At 28.3% G+C, this 26171-nt stretch overlaps 3 protein-coding genes across 3 annotated transcripts; 2 read left to right on the top strand and 1 right to left on the bottom strand.

Moving 5' to 3' along the window:
• Nucleotides 1–2109: 2109 nt before the first annotated feature.
• On the bottom strand, nt 2110–23499 carry LOC119669889 (septin-1). Its single transcript, XM_038079934.1, has 5 exons — nt 23096–23499; nt 3403–3595; nt 3062–3320; nt 2636–3001; nt 2110–2566 (listed from the first exon to the last, which is right to left on the bottom strand). Exons 1-5 carry the CDS (start codon nt 23111–23113, stop codon nt 2311–2313), a joined length of 1092 nt encoding a protein of 363 aa, XP_037935862.1. The 5' UTR covers nt 23114–23499; the 3' UTR covers nt 2110–2310.
• On the top strand, nt 8095–12814 carry LOC119669888 (UDP-glucosyltransferase 2). Its single transcript, XM_038079933.1, has 4 exons — nt 8095–8983; nt 9045–9487; nt 12209–12425; nt 12498–12814. Exons 1-4 carry the CDS (start codon nt 8337–8339, stop codon nt 12784–12786), a joined length of 1596 nt encoding a protein of 531 aa, XP_037935861.1. The 5' UTR covers nt 8095–8336; the 3' UTR covers nt 12787–12814.
• Nucleotides 23500–24765: 1266 nt separating the features above from the next.
• Nucleotides 24766–26051, top strand: LOC119669884 (NAD-dependent protein deacylase Sirt4-like). Its single transcript, XM_038079924.1, has 2 exons — nt 24766–25054; nt 25125–26051. Exons 1-2 carry the CDS (start codon nt 24877–24879, stop codon nt 25868–25870), a joined length of 924 nt encoding a protein of 307 aa, XP_037935852.1. The 5' UTR covers nt 24766–24876; the 3' UTR covers nt 25871–26051.
• The last annotated feature ends 120 nt before the right edge of the window (nt 26052–26171 follow it).

Genomic DNA, 26171 nt, shown 5'->3' with positions numbered 1-26171 from the left:
AACTAGCCTCAATATAATAATAAAAAAATTTAAGAAAAATTCATAAGTTTTTCTTATTACCATATAAAGTGTTAAATAACCAACCTTAAGCACATTAAAAATAAAATTTATAAAAGTAATGCTTACCAATAAATAACTCAGTTATGTTATAATATTTTAATACAATAATAGGGACAAAAAGCAACACAAGCTTTAATTCAATATAAGTTAATATTATGTTTAATTAAGAATTTTAGGAATAAATTATAAAATTCAAAATTCGCTGTTTAACGTTACACATTTCGGTAAGAAGCCGAGGTGGTCGGCATATAGCTTGTATTAAGGTGCCCATATTTGCAATATAATACATTTTATCACCACTTATGGTTTCTAAAGATCTTTTATTCCCTTTAATCGATTCATTAAATTAAATGAAGGATTGATTACTCATTAGCTTTACTGAAGTACAAAACACATTGTTCATTTTTTTTCATATTGTTTTATCATATAAAAACAAATGAATTAAAATTGACTAATTTATTCGATCCACGTGTTGACCGACGATGAACTGAATAGGATAACATGAATTATCAAACAATAATAACAATACAATAGAAGGTGTTACTTTAAGTCTTAATGGAACATAAAGCCTTTACACAACGTTTCCATTCGATATATTTTCTTCTAATAATTTAACATCATTTCGTAATTTTCTGTATTCTACAATTGTTACCGCAGACTGATGGGCCGACAGTTGATCCGACATATCATTTTTTGACACATTTTTATTGAAATGTTTTCAACTGAGATTACACTACTTAAATTGAGTAGTCGAGGTCGATGAGTGGCTCCGGGATATAGACTCGACATTTTTTGGAACCTTTCTCCCTCCTCCAACTACCACCCATCTCCACCCTAACCCATGTATTCGTTTTATAAACCTTACATGTTAGCTGCTTTACAGGTCCCGGCGGACTACAAAAACAACAACAACACTACTATTTAAATTAATGAACTGGTCTTCAAGTTCTAGGTTTCGGTTGTCGTTTTTGACAAACAATTTATTTGCATTATATTTCTCTAATCTGAATTGATCTCTATCACTGCCATTTTTAATTAAATGTTTATCATATTATCATATTATTTTGGAGTAAGACACATCATCGGCTTATTCAAGATCCTCGTTAAAATTGTTGGGTAAGGCATCTACCTGTGTCTGTGAAAATAAACGGTCGAAAGAACATAAATGATAAGCAACATGTTGACCTACCTAAATCTGTGGTCATCGTAGTTTCCATCAACACTTCGTGATTTCAAGGATCTGCTAAAATCTTGTGAAATACATTCGCTGATAAAAAAAGGTGTTTTGTGTACGTAGATGCCATTCAAAAGGTTGGTACTGACATTCTCAAGGACATACCATCCAACAATCTAAAACAGTCATTAGACATGCTTTAAGATTGTGTAAATCAGAGTATTAAGTCGGAAAGAGAATAATTAAATTTTTGCAATAAAAAAATGGATTTCGTTGTTATTTATAAACAGTTCTGTTTACTTTAAAACAATATTATTGTTTGTATATATTAAGAAGAAAGATATTAATATATCAAAATGTTATTATAATAAAATAATGAAACATTAAAAATTTATTTTAAGTTGTACATACGTATTTATTTTGCAAAACGTTTATATAAAAATTAAAAATTACACTTTTGTTCAAATACAATATTTATATAATTATTTATCATATTTATGTATGTCGGCATGTATAAACAGCTTAATTATAAGAGGAAGTTTTGGTATGATTAGTATATAGGCATAAAAAAGCTAAAAGCTAATACTACTTGTAAGCAAATACATACTTTATATATTACTTTTTTATATATCTTATCTCATGTTTAAAATATAAAAATTTTAAAAACTAAGCATAGGCATATAACAAGTGGATATAATATAGATATATAATTTTTAATTTCTTTTTTAAAGTATGCAGTAATAATAATAATAATAATAAAGGATTATGGTACATAAATAGGACTTTTTGATATAAATTGTGATTTTATATTTTATATTTGGAGTAAAAAATTGAAAATTGCTATGAGCAAAATTTAGAATTTTTGTCGAGGTGTGTGAGTTTTTAACGCAATCATATGTATGTGTTTTATTGTAATGAAATGTAAATACTTCATATGTATGTGTTCGCTTTGTTTGAACATATTACAATATTAAAAATAAAAGAAAATACATTATTAAATGATATAAAATTTGAGAAAAATTCATTAAACTTTAGAATTTGAGAAAAATTTTAATACAATATTTTTAGATTTTTATTTATTGTTGCGCCTGTATTTTAGCTTGCATTTGAGCCAACATTTCCTGCATACGACGCAACTCGGCTTCTTTCTCTTGTAATATTCGATCCTTTTCCGATAATACACTATTTGCAACTATTTGTGCTGGAACAATGGAATCTCGTTCAGGTTTAATACCATTTTCTTTTTGTTTAATGCCTTTTGCCAAACGATCAGAACGGTAATTTTCATAATGTACTTCTTGAGTAACCTCTTGTAAATCTTGCATGTGTGTACTAAAAAAAGAAAAATAAAATATATTATTTTCGCGCGATTTGTAGAATATTATTTAAATATATAATTACATTAGCATTGTGCGTAGTTTTATAAAATCACAATGGTCGGGATTTTCCACTTCAACTACACCCCAAGGATATAAACGACCACGCACTTTCTTGCCCTTAACTTCTAATAATGTATTAGCACCACAAACAGCAAATGGCACAGCTTCTTTAAGCTGTTTCACTTGTTCCTTATAGTCTTCATCTTCATCGGAATCGCAATCTGGCAGTGGATATATTTTAATGCCGTGGTCTTCAATTTCTTGCATAATACGACATTTTAAACGTAGCACCTCTTTTTTAGTTAAACAATCTGCTTTGGCAATGACAGGCACAATATTAACTTTACAATGTAATTTTTTCATGAACTCAACATCTAGGGGTTTAAGCCTATAAAAATTATTTATTATTAAAAATTAATTTAGTTTTCGAAAAAGTGTTTTTACGTACCCATGCCCAAAAGGCGAAATAAAATAAAAACAACAATGTATGCGATTGTCAATTATATTTCTACGATTTAAACCGCTTTCATCTCGAAGAAAACGTTCATATTGCTCGTCAATATATTCTAGTATGGCACTAAAACTATCCGAGTTATCGATAGCATCCCCAAAACCAGGCGTATCTACCACTGTAAGTCGTAGCTTAACACCGCGCTCTTCAATTTCTACAGTAGATGCTTCAAGTTTAACAGTTTGCTTTTGTTTTTCTAATTAAATACAATTTTTTATTAATATATGATAATAAAATGTAATAAAATTGAAATGGTGTAAAAATAATACTCAACATACCAATAGCATCTGGAATAATACGTTCTGGATATAAATCTGTTAAAAACAAACTATTGACAAGTGTCGATTTCCCCAAACCGGACTCTCCAACAACCATTAATGTGAATTCAAAGCCTTTTTTCACTGACTTTCGGTGCACTTGATTTGGTAAGTTAGCAAACCCCACATAACCTGGTGCTTCCATGCTTGAAAACTGAAATTGGACGAAAAAAAAAGTTTTTGTAAATTAAAAAAAATTATAATTCTTAACAATAAATGGAAATTCGATTTCTACAGTTAATCTGATATTAACATAATTCTGGAGAGTTGAGAGTTATAACCACAGAAAACTTCATACTAAAATAATAATACGAGCGAGTACCATAAAAAAATATTATATGGTAAAAATAATTGAATAATTTTTCACAATACGTTCTTAACGGCTTGGTTCAAAAAAGTTTGACTGCATTTTAAACGTCTCATATAGTGTAGAATCATTAGTTTAATGAAATTTAAAAATGTCAGTTGCTTCAGTAGATTATAACTTTTTAAAAAATATAGGAATACGTGCTGTTTTTTTTGAATGAATTTAACTGCATTAAAGGTAACAATATAAGAAACACTTCAGAAATTGGACCCTTTAAATTCTGGAGGCCTTTTCATCAGAAATTATAGTCATAGAGAGAATGATAGTCAATGAGAGAATGAATCAAGACCACTGATAATGTGTATTTGGCAATATTCGTAACAGTTATGTGGTCAGCTAGAGACCAAATTAATTAAAAATTATAAAATTTTGTTGTTACCATTCATTACTGTTCGAAACCTCTATATCTGCCTGCCATAAGTAACTTTTTTAAAATGGCACTATGAGCTAATTGATCTGAATTCTGGTCTATACAAGGTTATAGTAGGTTAAGTATAGGCAGACTGCCTATGAGTCCGTTGCGATTTCCTAGAGCTCATAACTAATAAATGAAAATGAAAAAATTGCAACAAAAAACTTAAATTTTTAACGACTTTTTTCTAGCCAAATTTTAGCCAAATATTACCCGAATATATATACAGAATATATATATTTCTACAATATAATAGAGCTTCACGCACTAAGAATTTTGTTTTGTTTTTATTAAAATTATTTATATGCAATCTATATATAAGTCCATAATTATAATTGAGTTTCTTAACATATATATATATTTAACACAGACTAATCTTTATTAAAAATTGCAAATCAATCATAATTTAACTATTAATTCCATTTTCTATAGGGCGATCTATCATCTGATATCTTTTTAGACGATATTCATAAGTATTATCATGAGAATTAAAATGGATACGTAATTGATCTAAGTATTATGCACTAGTTTTATTGATTTCATTCTTGATAGTAAAAATACCTAGGTCACAACATATTACTTTGTTGGTTTTAAATCATGGGGTTTTATAAGTTATTTGACTGGTGTCTTTGCAGAAATTCTACATTTGAGTTATACTAGTTATATAGATTTTATCTGTAGTAAGAACGAATACTTCTATCCTTAAAACTGATTGTTTTGGTTGCAAACCATGAGGCATTAAAAACTATTCTAGTAGACCTCCACTAGTTTATTTGCACAAACTCTAAATATGAAGTATATTGATTATATATACAGTCATATATATATATAGTTATATATATAGTCCATAACTCGAAGTACCATTTTGCAAAGAAGGGGCGACTTATGCAAACATCGAGTTAAAGAATTTTTTTTTGTAATTGTATGTAATTTGCTCGCTAAACCCTGTTAAACTATATTTAGTTCGAGTTATGGAAGTTTGACTGTATTTCATCTCTGATAGCAAGAACTCATCTATCCTAAAAAATTATTTTGTTAGATGCAAATCATTTACAAATTATTATATCTTAAATTGTGACCTTTGCAGAAACTTTATATTTCAGTTACTGAAGTATTATTTTCAGCAATTGCTAAACAGACAAGATAGCCAGACGGGGTGCTTCAAGTAACCACTTGGAATATCTTAACAATCTGGGCAATTCGTTGACAGCATGTAAATTGGTGCTAAGTTCTTCCTGTGCCGAACTTTTTCATAAAAGTGGGAAGACTCAACGATATAGAGGCATCTTTATGCAATTTGGCAACGCCCCGATAAAAGAAAATTAAACTCTCTCATCGAGATGCTTCGTAGAGATATCAGTCTTGCAGTAGGTTAACTTACAGGTCGTTGTATTTTAGGTAACCACGCTAGAGGACTAAATCTCCCTTTCAAGTATATCTTCCGAAGTTGTGCTCAGGATGATAAAAGTGCTTTCCACCTGCTTTGTGTCTGTCCGGCACATGCGCGGCGTCGCCTTAATACTTAATGGGCTATCTTTTTTTAAGGATCTTAGCGAACTTTAGGACTTTCCTCTGAATAGCATCATAGGCTTTGTCAAGGGTTCTAAATGATTTTAACCCTTGGGTTTTTAATAATACGCTAGCACTTTGGGCCTACAGGCCTAAGTGGATCCCTTGGGATCGCCGGTATAACCTAACCTAACCTAACCTAAGTTACTGACGTGTTTTCTGAAATTTATTGTCATAGAAACATAAAAATATTTGCATGTAAGTCAACTTTGTAATGAGTACATTTCCAATGTCGGGCCTAATATACTGAGAATTCCTTTTAATTGTATCAAAGTTATGCCAAAACAATCTTTTAATGTTTATCAATTTCATCAAAATATTAATAGTTTGTTTACTACCTATAACTAAATTAAAAATTTCCATTTCCAATTTTTTCCGTATTTTATTTTAGTTCAAATAAAGTATTTTATCTCGATTCTCTATATATGATTTAAAAATTATTTAATTAAAATGTGAAAATTGTATTATTTCATGACTTTGTTTTCTATTAGTTTAATTAAATTTTCTTAACTAAATAAATAATCTGAAAAACTTAATCACTGATATTTTGAACACTTGTAGATAAACATTCATTGTTGTTAATTATCAACTTCAAGTAGAAATACAATTAAAGGCGGTCTACTTGATTTAATAATTAGCTTCAGAGTTAGAATATATACATTTGTGCCTGTGCGAAGTCAAATATAAAGATTTTTATAATAACATATCGAATATAATAGTTTTATTATTGCTTATTTTTATATAAGCAATATTTTTCGTTCAATTGTGTTAATGTATACATTATCAGTAGAATAATAAAAATTATCTATGGTACTTAAAAAAAAATTTTTATTATTTTATAACATATAGTATACTTAAAATTGTTTTTTTTTAGATATTTTTTATTCATGAAATATATATAAAATTTATATCATTTGCTTTTTAATAAAAAAAATTATTTATTAATTATATTTTTAAAGGCAAAATCAAAACTCAGATATTGCTTTATGAAGGAGCATAAATAGAGTAAATATAAGTCCAACAAACTAAAAAAATCGTATAAAACGAACGTATATATTCGATATTAATAGAGATATGGGTATTATAGAACAAATTTCGATCACAAAAATTTGATATCAGAAACAATTTATTTGAAAATGTGAAATTTTCACTACTTTTTGCTATTAAATTTGATCCGTAGTTTGTTGTTCTTTCTTAGTAGGTTTAGTTATTACATGAATTCAAATTGATTCATTTTTCTAATATTTTAAGACTCGAAATTAATCACTAAAATCTACTATTTTTTTTTCTACAATAATGCCGTAATCAATATATAGTATCTCTCTAAACAGCAATATAATTATATTCAAATGCTTTTCCAAAATATCTAAAACCTTTCTTCTAGAGCAATTTATCTTTAGTTTTAAAATAGATGTTTGTTACGAATATAACTTCATCCTATACAAAAGAGACCTGCAAGAACTACAATTAGCCTAGCAGACTTTGCCCCCGTTAATGAGTTCCCTAAACATGGATTTATTATATGAAGCGTATGATTGGTCTTAGGTCACTACTACAAAAATGTTAAATTACTGTAAAAATGTTTGATTGGGAAACAAAATTTGGCAGATCGAGATTAAATCTATTTAAATTCTATTTGAATACTAATCAAAAATGCCATAATATTGAAAATGAAATCCATTTCACCGATAACATATGATTTTGTCGACTGTTGAATTATAAAATAATCTTTTAAATTAAAACATCATTGAACAATATAATTAAATTTATATATTTTATATAACATGATTATGATTAGGAAAGATTGTGACACATCGTGACATATGCAATCTATTACTTAGCGTAATATTGTACCATATTGTAGGCTTGACTTTATATAAACTACTTCTATTCTTAAGTATTATATATATATTCCTCTATAAATAGATGATTGCATAAAACAATTTATATATTTTTTATAAGAATTTATATAAACTACTCTTATTTTCATATATTATATATATACTGCTCTATTAATATATGATGATATAAGCCAATTTATATATTTTTTAAAACAATTTATAAGAACGAATTTATTAGATCGCTTGTCTGTTAGGCCGACAATTTTGAATTAAGTGCGTAAAGATTTTCCATAGTTAATCTATAAGATCAGCCTTACTTTGTCTCAATGTAGAGTAAACATTTAAAGAGAATTTGGGAGAATAGCTGAGAATAAAGAACCATCTGAGAACATCGTTAATAATATTATCTATGCATTATTTAAGCGTGTGCAAAATTGTGTGATAAAGTAGTTTGTGCTTAACACTACAACGGGTCGTTGTGAATTAATGAAAATTATTTTATAACATTAAAACGAGTGGAACGCAAGAAATGTGACGTGACACAAACAAAAAAAAATCTATAAACTTTGTCAGCTGTGAATTGCTTTGTTTATCTAATTCTACTTAACTTATTTTATTTGTTTCTATGTTTTGCTTTTGTTTAAAATTATTTTAGTTGTAAATTTGAATTCAAAGCCTTAAATAAACAAGAACAGGAAATTTCATTATGTTCACAAGCAAAAATCGTATATACACATTAACACTATTAACGCTTGCACTGTGGGCTCAATCGTGCACTTCTAGCAATATACTTGGTCTATTCCCACACTTCGGTTACAGTCACTTCAAAGTATTCTATCCAATATTACAGAATTTGGCGGAACGCGGTCACAATGTCACTGTGATTACGTACATTAAGAATCCGGACCCACATCCAAACTATGAGGAATTTATAATCACAGGCAAGGAAACACACGATGTCATAACATTGGACATGTTTACGCCAGCACGTAACTTGAAAATACTCTTTCATGAATATTATTTGCTACATGCTGAGGGGCAGGAGTCGTGTGATAAGTTTTATAAGAGCGGCTATGTTGATAAGATACTTGCGCGTCATGCACGTGTACCCTACGATCTGGTTATAATGGAAAATTTCAATACAGATTGTTACTTCGGTGTGCCATACTTGTTGCAAGTGCCTGTTGTGGGTGTAAGTAGTTGTGCGCTTATGCCTTGGTACTACGATCGCATTGCGTTGCCAGATATACCATCTTATGTGCAATCTGAATTTATTGGCTTTCCGGAAACACTCAATTGGCAACAACGTCTTACGAACTTTATACAGGCAAAAGGTTTAAGAACGTTGTACCGGTAAATTTCACTGTACACATGTTGTTAATTTTGTAATTAATTAAAGTTTATTTAATTATAGTTTTTACACAAACTACCTTGACAGCAAAGTTATTAAAAAGTATTTACAAATTGATGTTGACGTTAATGAAATCGCTAAAAGTCTCACTAGTTTGATTTTTGTAAATCAACATTATTCATTAAGCGGTAATAGGCCAATCACACCGCAACTTATCCAGATGGGTGGCGTACATATAAATGAGAAGCACATTAATGACACATTACCCAAAGATATAACAAATTTTCTGGATAAAATTGATGAATCTGCCACAAAGGGAGTTTTATTTATAAGTTGGGGCTCAATGATACGGTCTTCAAGCTTAGATCGAAAACTTATCAACACTATACTAAAAGTTTTAAAAAAATTTCCATTAAAAGTTATTTGGAAGTGGGAAACAGATGAGAAGCCAACAAACAGTGAACAAATCTTGTTTGTAAAATGGGCACCACAATTCAATTTATTATGTGAGTATAAAGATTTAAAATTTAATATATAAATAATCACAAATTGCACAGTGGGCTCAACTATGTAGATTTTTGTAAATAAATTTAACACGCTACATTTTTGAATAAATAGATGTCAAATGAAATGTCGCTCCAGATAAATTCCAGGTTAATTTATTACCAAATGACAATTCTTCTAAGAAGAACAAAGCCGACATTTATGGCGAGTTGCCTACTCTAAGTAAGCACCAGATTAATTTATTACAAAATTTAAATTTAGTAGATTAAAATCAAATTTATGACGAATTAATTAACAGTACACCAAACCTATTTTAACAGGTCCCAAAATGACAAAATGTCTAAAACAGTATCCCAAATCTGATTGTTGGGAGGATTTTGGATTGGTAGATTTTGTCCCATCTAACATCGAGAACTTTTCAGTGAAGAAATTTTGACTTTTGATCGTTTAGCGATTTCGATTGTGCACTTCCTATGCAAATTCACGTATTCCTTCATAATTGTCTACAAATCAATTGAAATCCTTGCCGTGGGTATCGCTGCACGAGAGGAAGACAAAAAACCAACGATTGAGAACTTTGTTGAAAAGGTTTTGCTCTATAAATGTCTGCGTATTAATAGATTTTTATAGTCCCTAACAAAAAGCTCAAATAAAGATCTTTAGAGAATATTTTCCTTATCAACTCTTAAATTGGTTTTAAAGGTTTTTCTGAATCTTATCTCCGAATATGCGATAACAAAAGTGGGGTTTATATGTTTTATGTTACAATAGAAGAAACTCTGTAGTTTTTATAATAGATATTTAATAGCTAACTAAGTTTAATTACTTGCCATAATTTCAATACTAAACTAGAATTTGAATTGAATTTGAATGAGGTATACTGCACATCGATTGTCTGTCTTCGAAAAGGTGACGTTGGAATGTAATGTTATAAAAGAATGGATATTTTGGTTGGGGAATCATATAAACCCATAGTTAGAAGTATATCGGTAATAAAAAACAGCTATATTAATTGTAATATTAAACTATATTGTATTTTATCAGCAGTTAGTATCACTGATTTAGCGATAGCCAAAACAACAAAGAAGAAACCTCCAGTTTTGTACGAAGAGTTATACAACTCATTGATTTCATAGAAATAAGTTATTTATATAAAAAAACACCGGACAAAATACAACTGAATTCTAATTCTCTGGAGTTGGACGTCTTCTCCATTTGTAGTTTTTAAGATATTTTAAAAAAAAGTATTTTAAGAACTAAGAAGTTAAAAAAACAGTTTCTTAACAACTTTCAAGATGAACTGTTTTATTATTCAATATTCCGGTTTCAACGACTATGATATTATAAATTCATGGCAAAGGTACTATCGTTGTTGGAGTTAGACAGTTCCTGATAAACCAGATTAAAAAATTGATCTTGGATTTAAAAGTGTTCTTACCATTTATATTCAAAATATATTTCTTATCATATTATAATTGATGATAATTATTTTCATTCGTACCTATCAGAGGTCAATCGCGTTTTCTTTAAAATCATAGGTCTATATAAATATCTAGATTTCATGTTTTGCGTAAATATCTGGATCTTGTATTGGCTTGGGCATTATAACCTAGAATGTTTTTATTGTTGTCTTCTACAGGTCTGCTTAAATATATTTTTACAACTTATATTTTAGGCCCATAATTTTTTGATAATTTAAATTAAGATATTTGCAATGATATTTAAAAAAATATACATTTATTTATCAATTAATGAATCTAGTAAGCAGAAAGATGAATGAAGTTCATTAATACATCGTTGTGATGTATTTCATTTATAATATATATTTTAAATTAATTATTAATATTTTAAACTAAAATTGAATTAAATAATGTTTTAAAAGTATTCTCAATAATAAAAGAAAAATTACTGAAATAGTTTTTCTTAAATTACTATTAAGATTTCGCTTAAGGCATAATAAAAATTTAATTTTTTAGGTTTATTATGCTATTTCGGTTAAACGAAAGACTTTCGGTTAAACGAATACTGGATACGAGTATAAAGCGCTCTCTAAATAAGAAATAATCAAAATTCTTATAAATAGTAATAATACTAAAATAAATTTTTTTTAATAATTATTGTTGCACATAAAATGCACTCGAAATAACTTAAGACCTTGACATTCTATCTTTCGTTAAACTGAGTGTATTCTGCTTTTACAAAATTGTTAAGATATACATATCTGAAGTGACGTTTTAAAACCTGCAATAATGCCAAGATAATAAAATCAAATATAAATCATTCTTTACAATAATAAATAATTTATTGAAATTTTATTAATCCTCAATATACTTTAAATAAATATATATCAGTTTATAAAAATCTTTAAGCAAATAAATTAAGACATACATATTACATATTACGAAAGTAGTGTTCTGGTTGAAGAGCATTATTGTATTTAAATAATATAAATACTTTTTGGCTAATAATATTTAAAATTATTTTAAATTAATCCATAAAACCATATTTTACTATTCAAGAAGGGGTTATTTTATAAGGGCCTTACATATAGATATATGCTATCATATATCCATAATAGAATATAATTATTAAATAAATATTATTGTACAATTATTACAACAAGCATCACAATTTAAAGAATATATATATATTTTTTTTTAATTTAAATGATTTTTATTTGTTTTATTTACGCAATGTATATTGATTTATTTATCGATTTACAGGTCACCCTAAGGTAAAATATTTTTGGGGTCATGGTGGTCTACTTGGCACAACCGAGGCTGTGTATTGTGGTAAACCTTTGATTGTAACACCCATATATGGCGATCAATTTACGAATGCAAATGCAGTGGAAAATCGCAAAGTAGGCGTGATAATGGATTACAATGACATTGATGAGAATCGCCTTGTAAACACAATACAAGAAATAATGCGCACAAGGTTGGTTAAAAATAATATTTTCTTTTGTGTATATATAGCATAAATTTCATTCATAAATTATCTCTTTTACAGATATACTGAAAATGCATTAGCACTTTCGAAAATATTTCGAAATCGCGAAAAAACTCCAATAGAAACCACAACTTGGTGGATTGAGCATTTATTACAAAATGGAAAAATAGCCAGTGAACTTTTGCATAATAAGGCCGTTCATCTTAATTGGTTTGTTTATCACTCTCTGGACAGTGCACTGATTTTACTTCTAGGAACTATATTATTCTTAATATTTATATGTCGTCTAGTCAAAATTGCGAATTTGGCGTGGAAACGTCGTTTAACTCATAAAATTAAACAAAATTAGTGATTTTAAGTGTATTAAAAAAGTTAGTTATTACAAACAAAACAAATTGTTATTTAATTATATTATTTATGTTACTATTAAAATCAGTTTGTAAATATATATATGTAAAAACAACTACGGTTTTATCGAAGTACGTCTTAACAGTATATTTTTACACTACGTTTTTATATGAAAAAAATAGCTGTTTCTCTTCAGTGGAATACCACTAAGTTTTCTACAGTTGAGTCTCTCTGGGTTGATAGACAATCGTTTTTGCCTAAAAGGTCATAAATTTTTATTCTGATATCACGATATCTTCAAAGAGAGACATTATGACATTAATTCGAAAGAGAAAGTATGCTCTGTTCTCCTCAGTAGAATACCACTAAGTTTTTTGGCAGTTTACTTGGTAGTTGGGTCTGTCTGGATGGACAAAATATCGCTTTTGCCTAGAAGGTTATAAATTTCTATTCTGATATTACGATATCTTCAAAGAGAGACATTATGACATTAATTCGAAAGATAGAGTATGCTCTGTTCGGTTGTTAATACAAAAGATCTATTATTACAATGCTCAGCTCCACTGAAAGCTCAAAATCCTGTAATTTTCTTTTCTATTCTATAATGCATTATTAGAACTAACGAAAATATTTGTTAAATAATTTAAACAGGTTAAAAAATAGTTCTGCTGTATAAATATATTTTAGATAAGTTTTTAAATATTTTATAACTGGATAGTACTTTAAGCTTTAGTTTGTTTTACATTAAAAATTAAATAATACACACTTCTTTACTTTTTTAGTTTACATGCTTGAATACTAATTTATTCTTCTTTAATGAATTTATATATACTAAAAATAGTGAAATATATAATGAAATGAAATGAACATTCCAAAGTAAAGTTTTGAATCCGTAGATAATACATACCATATATACGGAACTTCATGAATATTAAAATAGAATCAAGAAGGATCTGAAGGATCTATTCAATAAACAAGATACACCATTGAAAAATTACGTTTAATAATTTAATTTCATTTCATTAATTTACACTTCTTTTACAAAATAAAGGGCACAATTGTCTTTTATGAATACAAAAATATAAGAAACTTTGCTCTGAAAGAGAACACATTCTTCAGATATATTAAATTGATAAAAAAAAATAATGTTCTTAATATAAACCATTGTTTGCAATAGAGAAGATTCTAACAAACAATTTTTTTATTTTACGTTTTTTTTTTAATTAATTGAATTTTTGGCAGACCATACAGCTGTTTCGATTCAAAAATATGTGATATTATGATAGATAGTACAGACCTTATGCCACCATAAAAACATTAGTTTCATTCTATTTAATAACATATGCAGATTTCATTGAACATTGGTCTGATGATTTTACCTATATGCAGTCCATATAGTGTCACTGTGTTAGGTAAATACAAAAAAAGACTTAGTTTATAGGTCTAAAGAGTAGGAAGAAACCATGTTTTACCATAACTGTCAGTGTCCATATTTGGCCAATAAAAGACTAAAAATTTATGTGATGCACAATCGAGCAGAGCTGTCAAGCTTTTAAAATTAAGGAAATAGTCAAGTTAATAGTCTTTCCGTTTGGTTTACTTCAACTAAAATTGGGGAGTCGAGATGTATGTATCTACTGACTTAATAATTATGATATTATATACTATATTTGAACACAATTCAAAAAGTTCTATTATAATTTTTTTTCACTAATTTTATTAAATATATATTAATTTTGATATATTAAAGAAATTAAAAACTGACTTCAAGAGGTATGCAGTAGGCGTTAGCAATAATATGTTTTAGATTATAATAACGCATATATCTACTAACAATCACGGTATCCAATATGCATAATAAGCTCGTTTTCTTCAACAAGGAATACTATATATATACTGTCGCTAAGTAATACAGTAGTCTCTTTCAAAGTTGATAATAACATTAAAGTTTTTTTTGGTATTTATTAAGGATTGTAACGCCACCTTTCGGTGTCAATAAATACGTCAAAATTATAACAAGAAAAAAGTGAAGTAGTAAGTGAAAATAGTATCGTTCTCTGTTGCAGTCCGTTTATAAGTCTTAAATTATTATTTAAACTAAATTGGATTAAATTGAGCGTCTTTGCAAATTTTTATGAGCATTTTAGTAACTAACCGATTTCCAGAACGGAAACGAACAAATCACTTTTGGGTCTGGCGTTTATTCATGGACAGCATACCACAGAAATATTCAGAAATATTTAATCCAAATGTAAAAGATCTTTAAAATGGTTTTTAAAGATCTGGATTAGAAACAAAGTAAAATTTGAAATATATAGTGGACAAAGATTTCAAAAACTGACTTGTATATATAATGCAATAACAAACTAGCGTCCTTCAAAATGAAAGCTGGAAATCGACATAGATTGACTACACACCATTGAAACCAACTTCTGACATTACACAGCAAACACTCAATTGAAATCTCTATGCAATAGAAGGCAATGCCGTTCAAGAGAGGTGAAGAAAATTCATAGAATATTAAAATTCATAGAAATTTTGTGGAGATCCTATTTTTCACAAAATGTTGAAGGACATTAACGATAAATTGTTCTACAAAACCGTTTAGTTAAAAATTCAACGATCGTGATCCATACCCAACATCATAAATAATTTAGAATGCAATAACAAACTAGCGTCCTTCAAAATTAAAGCTGGTAATGGTCACGGATTAACTACCAACAACTGGAACCAGCTTTGGACATTACGCTGCATATTAAAATCCCTATGGCAATAAAATGTTCACAAAATGTTAAAGGACATTAATAAGAAATTCTATTTATCATATTAATTCCTTTTAGATGCAACTATACCATAAAATATATTTGTTTTTATTACTTAAGGTAAATTTAGTTTCGGATTTATGTATACATCTTAATTGACTCTAAAACACCAAAACAACAAAACCAACAATTAATTTTACGGCGATTATAAGCTCAATTAAACACAATGTATTGTATGTATGAAACCGTATAAGCACAGTGAAAACCCTCCTTATACACATGCCACATACTCAACATAGGGGCACAAAATAAAACAATTTCAGATGACTACGCCAATGCAAACAATTGAGCGATTACGTGTTTCTGCAGTATTTGAAATTCAAATTAAGTTCAATTTTTTTATCAGTCTGCAAAGACAGGCAGACCGGCAATACTTTTCGCTTTCTTCTCCATTTTTGCATTCGAACTTATGTTGTTAATGCTTTACACTCGCCTCTACATAAGCCTCTGTATAAGTTTCCGAAAGATTTGTGGTGGAAAATGTGTTTTTACTGTTGTTGTGGTAACTTGATTCACTTGTAATGCACTGAATTTGTGGAATTAATTATTTTTATTTACAGATACATGTTCGGCATTTAATCGTTGCAATTTAAAAAACACAGCAAGGCTATTGAATTACACATCGAGGTTTCTTCTAAGCTTTAATTTGCTGAGTTTGAATTCATATTTTATATAAAATAAAATATTTTTCTAATTTTGCTATCAAAGCATAATAAATATAACTCATAAATACTTTAAGAAACATGTTGTAAAAATAGTTTATTTTAATCTATTAGAAGATGATAAAATATGCAAGCATTATTTATCGCTTTAGAACAATTGTATTTTTAAGATAACGATTAATAGTACGTTTCCACTGGCCAATTTAGATGAATAGCTTCGTTAGACCAGTTAACTTACTTTATACTGCTTGAATTAGTTGAAGCTCAAGTAAGTTAACTAAGTAAGTTTACTTGAGATGGCTTGATTTACTTGAATCTCAAGTAAGTTAACTGGTCTAACGAAGTCAGTAGAAACAGTACTCTTAAAGTTGAACTTGTTTATATCTTATAAGGAACTTGTGGATTATTCAGCAGTTAACTTACTTTATACTGCTTGAATTAGCAGAAGCTCAAGTAAGTTAACTAAGTAAGTTTACATACTTGAGATTGCTTGATTTACTTAATCTCAAGTAAGTTAACTGCTCTAACAAAGTCAACTTTAAAAAAGTTCTTAAAGTTGAACTTGTTTATATCTTATAAGGAACTTGTGAATTATTCAGCAGTTAACTTACTTTATACTGCTTGAATTAGTTGAAGCTCAAGTAAGTTAACTAAGTAAGTTTACTTGAGATCGCTTGATTTGCTTGAATCTCAAGTAAGTTAACTGATCTAACGAAGCCAGTGGAAACATTACTCTTAAAGTTGAAATTGTTTATATCTTATAAGGAACTTGTGGATTACTCAGCAGTTAACTTACTTTATACTGCTTGAATTAGTTGAAGCTCAAGTAAATTAACTAAGTTAACTAGGTAAGTTTACTTGAGATTGCTTGGTTTACTTGAATCTCAAGTAAGTTAACTACTCAAACGAAGTCATTATTCAGCAGAGAGGGCTTGAAGTTTAAATTATATGTTGTGTAATATTTTGTATTGGTTCCCAAATATCCGGCAACACAAATCCGATTATGTCAAACGAACATGTGCTTCTTTAATGGCGACACTTCAAGCTACATTTTTTTATGATTTGTCACTCGTGTAAATAATGTATTAATTTGAAAATGAATAAAATATTTGAAGAAATATAATATGTGATGCTTTATTACTATAAAAAAGGTGAAACTGCTGCAAAAATATGCCGAACATTTCTGTGGTATGCTGTCCATGAATAAATGCCAGACTCAAAAGTGATTTGTTCGTTTCCGTTCTGGAGATCGGCTAGTTACTAAAATACTCATGAAAATTTGCAATGACGCTCAATATTTGGGGAACATTTAAATCGACACATAGAAGTTTGATTAACTGAATTACCTTTAGTGAAACGCAACGAAATCGAACCCTTTCCGAACCCTTAAAATGGATTATAGAATATCAAGACAAGAAAATCCATAACAAACGGTTTTGATCAAAGGCCATCACTAATGCTAGATCCATTATATATTCTTTAACTTAATATTTGATTATTTTTTATACTTGAATAGGTTTTTAAAAATATGGTAGCTTAAGGTTTATATTTTATTTTTTTTTTAAATAAGAATATTTTTTTTGTCAAAATTAAATTTTCTCAGAAAATCTCGTTTTTCTTGAAATTTTTTGTAAAATTCTTATAAATATAGATAAAATATAAATATAGATAATATAATATATAGATAAAATATAGATATAGATAAATATTTGCATATATTTATATATATTTTACTAAAGTATTTTCCTTCTATCAAGCACCTTTTTTCAAGTAATTTTAATGAAACATATCTTAAGAATGTTTATAAGTAATTTATATGGCTGATTGTTTTTTCGAAAGAAGTTTTCATCCGAGACACTCCGTATCTGAATACTCATAAATATATAATATAAGCTCTTTTCTAGTTTTTGATTAATCACCACCCAATATAAAAATAATTTGTATACGATATAATTCGTTTAATTTCTTAAGAAATTACTTCGAAGCAATACAGATTTGAATATAGTTGGCATACATTCTTATGGTTCATGCACATAACATATCTTTAATGGCAAAAACCGTTTGATTTATTATATAGAAACATATTAGGAAACTATACAATATTTCGTTTATAATCCTATAATCATAAAGCACCCAAAGAAGAACAAATTTTCAAGCACAAGCAATGCGATATAGATTGATACAAGATCACCTGGAAGTGGAAAATTCATAACGTAACTGAAATAAACTACTACCAAAATATAAACAAAGACAATGATCATTATCTGGTGTAAATATATGTGAGACACGAGTATCCGAAGAGGTAAAACGCAAATGTTAATACGTGATAAAAAGAAAAAGCAAAAATGCAAACATAATTTAGATAGAATGATCGATAAGCAATAAAATGATCTTGCCAATAAAATACAGAATACAGAAAAGTTTTAAATGGAGAGTAATGGTAGTGCTACCAATATAAGATTTTATGAGTGAATGAAAACTGTGGCATAAAATCGTGAAGTGAAAATGTCAGAAATGGTAATCTTTATTTTATAAAATCAGATCACTTTTAGAGAAGCATAAAAACAATAAAAATTCCTACTATAAGAAAATGGATAGAAAATCAGCCCATAAGGCAATCATACAGATAATGAAATATTAATTTAAGTAAATGAAAAACAACAAAGATATATTTTAATACCCAACAAATTGAATATTTTATTCAATATCCAATGTACAGAGACTGTCGAATAAACTTATAAGTTACTGTAATCTGTAATATCAAGAGAATGTGACAGGGATCTTTTACTACTGAATACCTGTTATATGTTATATTCGCTATATAGAAGATATCATTACAGTTATTTTTCTATAAGTTGGGTGCGCTACTCTATGTAATCATGCAAGATTGAATCGTGATCTATTACGCAGTGTATTTGTACCAGCTTTTTTTGGATCATACCTTTGAGTGTTTCACGATCACACAACACAATCATTGTGCAATACTGTTTATGTCATAAATTCAACGATTGTAATCCATCGAGACTCATAGTTAATTTTTGCTCTCGAAGCAACAATTATAAATTTGTCGAAAGTGTTTCGACTCTATTGTGGCCACAAAAGGAAATTCGCAGAAGTTAAAGACCATACCTGAAGCAGTCTACCATAAATGTTTGGAGAATTGGATCAAGTACTGACTCAAGGGTGCATTATTTGAAGTTGATGATTTTAATTAATCAAATTTTTAATTTATTTAACAATTCCGTATAGCTACTAAGATATACATCTATATAATCATAATCTAGCCACTATTTAGCACTTTAAACATCATCATGCTATCTTATTTAATACTTTTAACTTTAGGAAATATCTTTTGGTAGTACTGACGAGTTTTCTGTTCCAACTAATAATACTCAATATCTATAACTTCAATTAAGAACTCTATTCTTGTTCTCACAGCTAAAGAACACAGGTTAATATTTCTCAAACTATTGAATGCCAAAATATTTAAACATATGTATCTAATAACTTCCCTGAATTTAAAGACTTAAAAAAATAACTTTCGCCTACCAAAATATATGTTTTCTATTCGATGAATAAATACGTGTTCTGACTATTTCAGTATTCATTTTTTACTTATTTTCCAACAAATGTGAAACATTTTTTGAATTTCTAATTAAGTATTCTAAATATTTTAATGATTTTCTATGCTGTTAGTGGAAATAATTATAGAAAATTTTTACCCATATACTAATCATTATTAACGGGTGTGTTAATTCATTGCCAAATTCATATGTAAATCTTTATATTTTTATGAACTTATATATAAGGTGCGATAGATAGTTAATAGTAATAGTAAATAGTAAAGTCAATAACCTTCTCTAAGATATAGACAATAGTCTATTTTTGTAGTTATTTTCTATATAATTAATTAGTGATTTTATGGAGTTTAATTATGGAGTTGACGATTGATATATCTGGAACTAGATTTACCGTCGTTTTGTTTAATTTTATAGTCCAAATAGACATTTGCAAGGTAATCTAACATTTTTTTTAATATTATTGATTTGTTTTATTGATGCCACTTAAAGTAAATTTTATTGTAAACAAAAATAATAAATTATGGCTGTAATAAAACGATATCTCGACATAAATGTAAGAGGTGCTACCTGGTCTATGAAATAGACAGAGAGTGTATATTTACAATACTAACATGAATATTTCACTCTTTTTAGATACAAATATCTAAAATGGTTTGGACTAATCCAAATGATATGTTAACAGTAATCTGCGAAATCTTTATTTGTAAATCCACGATTTTTGAGCCACCAAATTTTTGATTTTCTGGACGTGCTGTCGTCCTGATGGTCGTCGAAAGACTGAATTTCAAAAGAGTAGGTTACGCTGAGATCAAAAATAATAATAGCTAATAGATATTTGATTAAAATTGATTTTTAATAAAAAAAAAGATATTTGTTTAAAAATGTTTAAAAATAACGTTAATGAAAGAATTAATAGCTATACTTTATACAAACCCCAAAGAATAGTGCTAGTACAAATTCAAAAGAAAACAGTCAATGAAAGTGCGATTAGCTCGAGTGGCTTATGAAATACTGTCAATTTGAAGTATAGTATGCAGATAAAGGTCAGTACATCTCGTTATGTTTGACTATTCAAAAAACTTCAATAGTCTGACATAAGCAGACAAAAGTTAAAATTAAAAATCTTAAACTATTTTTTAAACTGGTCAATATATTTTGCAGTTTTCTGCGACATAAAATATATCTCATGACTTGAAGATGGTTGATTGGTTGCAGTTGCATGACAGATATTTTTCCGCTGACTAAAATTAATGATTTTATGCCATGTAGCTACCACATTTCTCGCAAAAAAACCTTAACATCAAACTTAATTCAACTCGTCAAATTTAGATAGTTTAATAGATGTTTTCTGCTTACCAATAAATAGTCTGATAAACTGTCAAAACAGTACTTCACTAAAAATCTGTTTCTTCTTAGAGCCAGAGCTGGGCTATTTAAAAAGAAAATATTTAATTGTTTCTTTTTCCTGTGAGTTTTCACCACTTCCATAATGAGTATAAAAGAAATGCGTTTTTACTTTGTGTGGGTTCTTATACACCAATGACAAGAGAGAACTACAGTAAGCCTTGCATTATTTATTTGCCAAGATCTTAAATTGTTATATGAGGTTACATATGACCTATGTGTGTTCAATTTGAAGATAGTTAGCAGTAAATAATGTATAAAAGATAACGTTCATAGACTTCGTCAGAATAAATTAACATCCAAACTCCACTTTCATTATTCCAAAAAACCATCAACAGATATAAACGACAAATGTCAAACAAACACATACCTGCTTGTGTGACCCCTTTGGGAAATGTTGAATGGTGCTTGGTCGACTAGTGGCTCCGGGACGTAGACCCGGCCGTTCTTGGAACCAGATCTTTTCCCATTATCCCCTTAACTCTAACCCTACCCATCCACTCCCTTACCCATGTTTTTGTCTTGTAATCCTTACATGTTATCTGCTTTCAGATTCCCGCGGACTACAACAAGAACAACAACAGAACAGATATATACTGATCTACGTTTAATGTGCCCTAACATCTTTAACATCGCAGTTTGGAACGACTTGATTAGCAAAATATATATTTATATATAATATGGAGTAAGAGTGTTGAATGACACAAACATCAATAACCAATTATCATTATCATTGTCATCATTAAATAATTTCATTAATTTATTTATTATTGTAAAATTTCTCAGTAAATTTAACCAAGCGTTTATGGGTCAATCAACTTTTACATGTCTGCAATGTTTTTTGCTTTGTGGCGAGTTCGTTTAGAAGCGCACTATTGGCGTAGGAGAAAATTGAAGATCAAGCTTATATACTATATAAACTATTTTGATTTACGATATTACGAGATCCGAACTCATCACGCTGCTGTGTTTGTTTACAAGTAAATAGGAATTTTCAAGCGCTGCAAGTGTGAAAGAAACGTAATTGTACAATGTTTTCATCTCCGAGAAAAAAGAAAAAAATAATTTTATTGTGATTCATGAAATTTTAATTTTTTTTTAAAAATACTTTTTATATTGGCGCTGAAAACTGTGTTTACACTTGCATCTGCTGTGAATCGCATTTTTGTTCATTTTAATTGATATGCTTGGCACGCTTAACTATTATTCTCGACTGGAGAAATTGCAAAGATCTCGTTTATTGCTTTGTATTACACTTAAAAAAGAAAATATTAAAAAATAATTTAAAACACTTTATGTAAATCGCACTGTGAGCGCCGCACAATACTCGTAAGTAAGACGTTTTACGTCCAGCCAAGGGTTGTAAATGCATTCAAAAACCTGATCGAACGCTTGTTATTTCTCAGTGATTCATCAATTTACAAATTTTGCCGCTTAAATAATATTTATTTACAATTCAATTAATATATTTTATTTACTTAAATTCATTAAATGTATATGCTAAAATGCGTTCAGTTTTGTTTAAAACAAAAACGAAGTAATTATTTGGTTCCACAAATAATTTTTGCTTTTTTTTTTTTATTTTTAAAATTTATTATTTCCGAACACAACAACAAAAACAGGAGTAACAAACAAAAATAACAGCAGCATTGACTTTAGAAGATAAACGAAAAGGAGACAAAAAGAGACAACCGCGCCCTTGACTAAATGCATTATTTTAAATCTGATGGTCATATTAATATTATCCTTTTGCACGCTTTTGTAATAATACATTAAAAATATGCATATTTCCAAATAATAATTGTTTATATTTTCATAAAATATATATATTATAAACTTACGCTTTTAGTTTCTGACATTTTGCGGCAACAAAGTTTGTTTTATCTGCTTTATATCTTTTATTAATATATCAAATATTTTCTTCTTTCACGTACACACAATATACATATATTTGTTTAAAAATTATTTCTTTTTTTATCAGCAAAAATGAGCTGATTCAACATAAACAAAACGAAGAAAAACAAAAAGAAATAAATGCTACTCGCAAGCACAGTTAAACGCGGAAACGCAGAAACAGTGTATCATATATATAATTATGTATTTGTATGAAAAAAATTTTAATTACAAATTCAAAGTAGATTTTTAACACGCAGAAAAAATAATTAAACAAATGCAAGGCTCCGAAACGAAAAACAACACCGGCTATTCTTTCACTAACAACAGTTGCATTTCAACTAAATTGTAATGTCACAAACAATTGCACATTCACAATAATAACTAACCACTTACCACACTTGCCAGTCACAATGATATGCAGATATGTACGTTGTTAATTGCGAACAATCACACATGCGTTACAACAAAGCAAAATGTTCCTTTAAAGTAGGCTTAGGACCATGTTATGTAGAGTATCATGAATAGCAAATCGTTATAGTTTTCAATGCAAATTACAAAATTAAAAGAGTGAAAAAACAATATGGCGGTTAAAATTTGGTTATGAGGGCCTCGTTTTCTTTATTTGTGTTTTAAGAAATCAGCTGACCCACGTTTAAAAAAATTTAAAATGTGTAATACAAATGTAGGTTGCTTAAATTTTTTGCACGTATGTAAAATTTGCTCTTTGGGAAAACAACATTTGAAAGATTACAACAGTGTTGTCAATATGTTAGTTAGGGACTTAAAGCAAGAGACTTATGGGCAATAAAATATGATTTCTTTGTAGTAAATAACCTCATAATAAATATGCATCAATAAATGCATATTTATTGATTTTTGTTAATTACGATAACAAAAATTTATTTTTTTTAATTAATTCATTTTTTTTGCTGATCATATAGCCGTTTCAAATTATCACCATAATCATCATAATATATTTCCTTGAATAGATATGAATATGTAATATATATCATGAATATATATATTTATATATATTCTTTATATGATTTTTGCACTATAAGTGCCAGGATTAGTACTTTAAACTTGTTCAATTTAAAAAATAGATTAGCGTTTCATTAATCATATTATAATTTTGTTAATGTAACACACTATTATTTAAATATTTTTAAAAATCAAATTAATTTGATATATTAATAATGTGATATGGAAAAATAAAATGAATGCATTGTTTTGAATTTGGAATTAATTTAGAATTTCATTTATTATTTAATATTAATAAATATTTTTTAACACAATTTAACTACAATGAATATGCCGAACATTGCAAAAACAATTTCTTTTAATCTTTATAAGATTGAATTATAATTTTAAATAGTTTTTGTAATCGAGTGAAACGAATGAACCAAACGATTACTTATGATAAGTTAATAAGCTATCAGCTTATTGTATATTATGTTTATAATTATTGAAGTTCATTTACATATTATTATATCCATTTTTGTGTGGCATATAGTATAAACTAAAGAAAACTATCTTTGATGTAAACGTAGTGCTATTCTCAAAATACTTCTTTGTTTATTGTGAATTACATATTGTAAGAGCCGCTTAAATTTACCATATCATTTTTGTCAGCTGATTATGATTGCTAAAATATTTTTCTAAATAACGCAAAAATTATCAAACATTTTTTCAAAAGTTTAAATAGTGTTTATGGATTTGGTGTAAGATGAGGTTTACACAAAATCTAAGGTTCCATTTTGGACAAATTGATTTCAGTGCCAAACAGCAATTTGTGCCCAAGCATAACAAAGTTTTAGAAGAAGATATAAAACGTTTAGAAAACTTTTTACTCTCTAAACCAAAAACATTGGTGTTAACTGGTGCAGGAATATCAACAGAATCTGGTATTATAAATATATTACTTTTAAATAACATATAAAATAATAATATGCCCAAATTAAATTAATGTTTAAGGCATACCTGACTATAGATCTGAGGGAGTTGGCTTATATGCTCGAACCAATCACAAACCAATTCAATATATAGAGTTCCTAAAATCAGCTGATGTACGACAACGCTACTGGGCAAGAAATTTCGTTGGTTGGACTAAATTCTCCGCAACTGAACCAAATGCCGTACATCAAACCTTAGCACGTTTTGAACGTGAGGAACGTATACAAGGAGTTGTTACTCAAAATGTTGATCGTTTACACATAAAAGCCGGTTCTCGCAACGTTGTTGAAATTCATGGTAGTGGTTATGTCGTTGAATGCCTTTCATGTGATTATCGTATTGATCGTCATAATTATCAGGATATCTTAAACAGCATGAACCCCGCTTTGAGAGATTCAGCAGTAGATATGATTAGACCAGATGGAGATGTTGAAATTCCAGTAGAACACATAAAAAGCTTTAAAGTACCAGCATGTCCGAAATGTAACGGCAACATGAAACCAGAAATTATATTCTTTGGTGATAATGTGCCTAAAACACGCGTTGATAAAATAGCAGAAATGATATATAATAGTGATGGCTTATTGGTGCTCGGTTCTAGTTTATTAGTGTTTTCTGGGTATCGTATGGTGCTGCAGTCAAAAGATTTAAATTTACCTGTAACTATTGTTAATATTGGACCTACTCGCGCAGATCATTTAGCTGATATTAAATTGGATGCAAAATGTGGAGATGTTATACCAAAATTATTTAATTATAAAAGTTGATGTTATATAAATTTCGTATTGTGTTCGTTTTTACTTTGTTTTACTCTGTTATTGTTATAGAAAATTTTTTAAATGTATGATTTCAGAAATGTTGACTATATTGTATAATTTGTAAATTTTTAAAATACATGATTTTCGAATTGTTGGCTTTGTTCTACAATTTGTAAGTTGTTAAAATATCCTTTCGTAAAAATATTAAAACATTATTTTGCATTTTATGAATTCAAGGTAAGTAAAATAATTATAAGTAATTTTTTAACACTAATGAATTTGTTGACAAAATTGCAAACTCAGTTGCTGT

This window comes from Teleopsis dalmanni, chromosome 1, assembly GCF_002237135.1.
Source record: "Teleopsis dalmanni isolate 2A chromosome 1, ASM223713v2, whole genome shotgun sequence".
NCBI lineage: Eukaryota > Metazoa > Arthropoda > Insecta > Diptera > Diopsidae > Teleopsis > Teleopsis dalmanni.
This window is presented reverse-complemented; position numbering and strand designations above follow the sequence as displayed.

What these genes read in the sequence shown, in the direction of transcription:
- LOC119669889 (XM_038079934.1), bottom strand. An exon ending in TATTATTCCAGATGCTATTG is followed by an intron (nt 3,321 to 3,402) that starts GTATGTTGAGTA and finishes GTATTTAATTAG; the next exon opens with AAAAACAAAAGCAAACTGTT. An exon ending in AAACTACGCACAATGCTAAT is followed by an intron (nt 2,567 to 2,635) that starts GTAATTATATAT and finishes TTCTTTTTTTAG; the next exon opens with TACACACATGCAAGATTTAC.
- LOC119669888 (XM_038079933.1), top strand. Translation starts at nt 8,337, where the DNA reads ATGTTCACAAGCAAAAATCGTATATACACATTAACACTATTAACGCTT. An exon ending in ACCACAATTCAATTTATTAT is followed by an intron (nt 9,488 to 12,208) that starts GTGAGTATAAAG and finishes ATCGATTTACAG; the next exon opens with GTCACCCTAAGGTAAAATAT. An exon ending in CAAGAAATAATGCGCACAAG is followed by an intron (nt 12,426 to 12,497) that starts GTTGGTTAAAAA and finishes TCTCTTTTACAG; the next exon opens with ATATACTGAAAATGCATTAG.
- LOC119669884 (XM_038079924.1), top strand. Translation starts at nt 24,877, where the DNA reads ATGAGGTTTACACAAAATCTAAGGTTCCATTTTGGACAAATTGATTTC. An exon ending in AGGAATATCAACAGAATCTG is followed by an intron (nt 25,055 to 25,124) that starts GTATTATAAATA and finishes TTAATGTTTAAG; the next exon opens with GCATACCTGACTATAGATCT.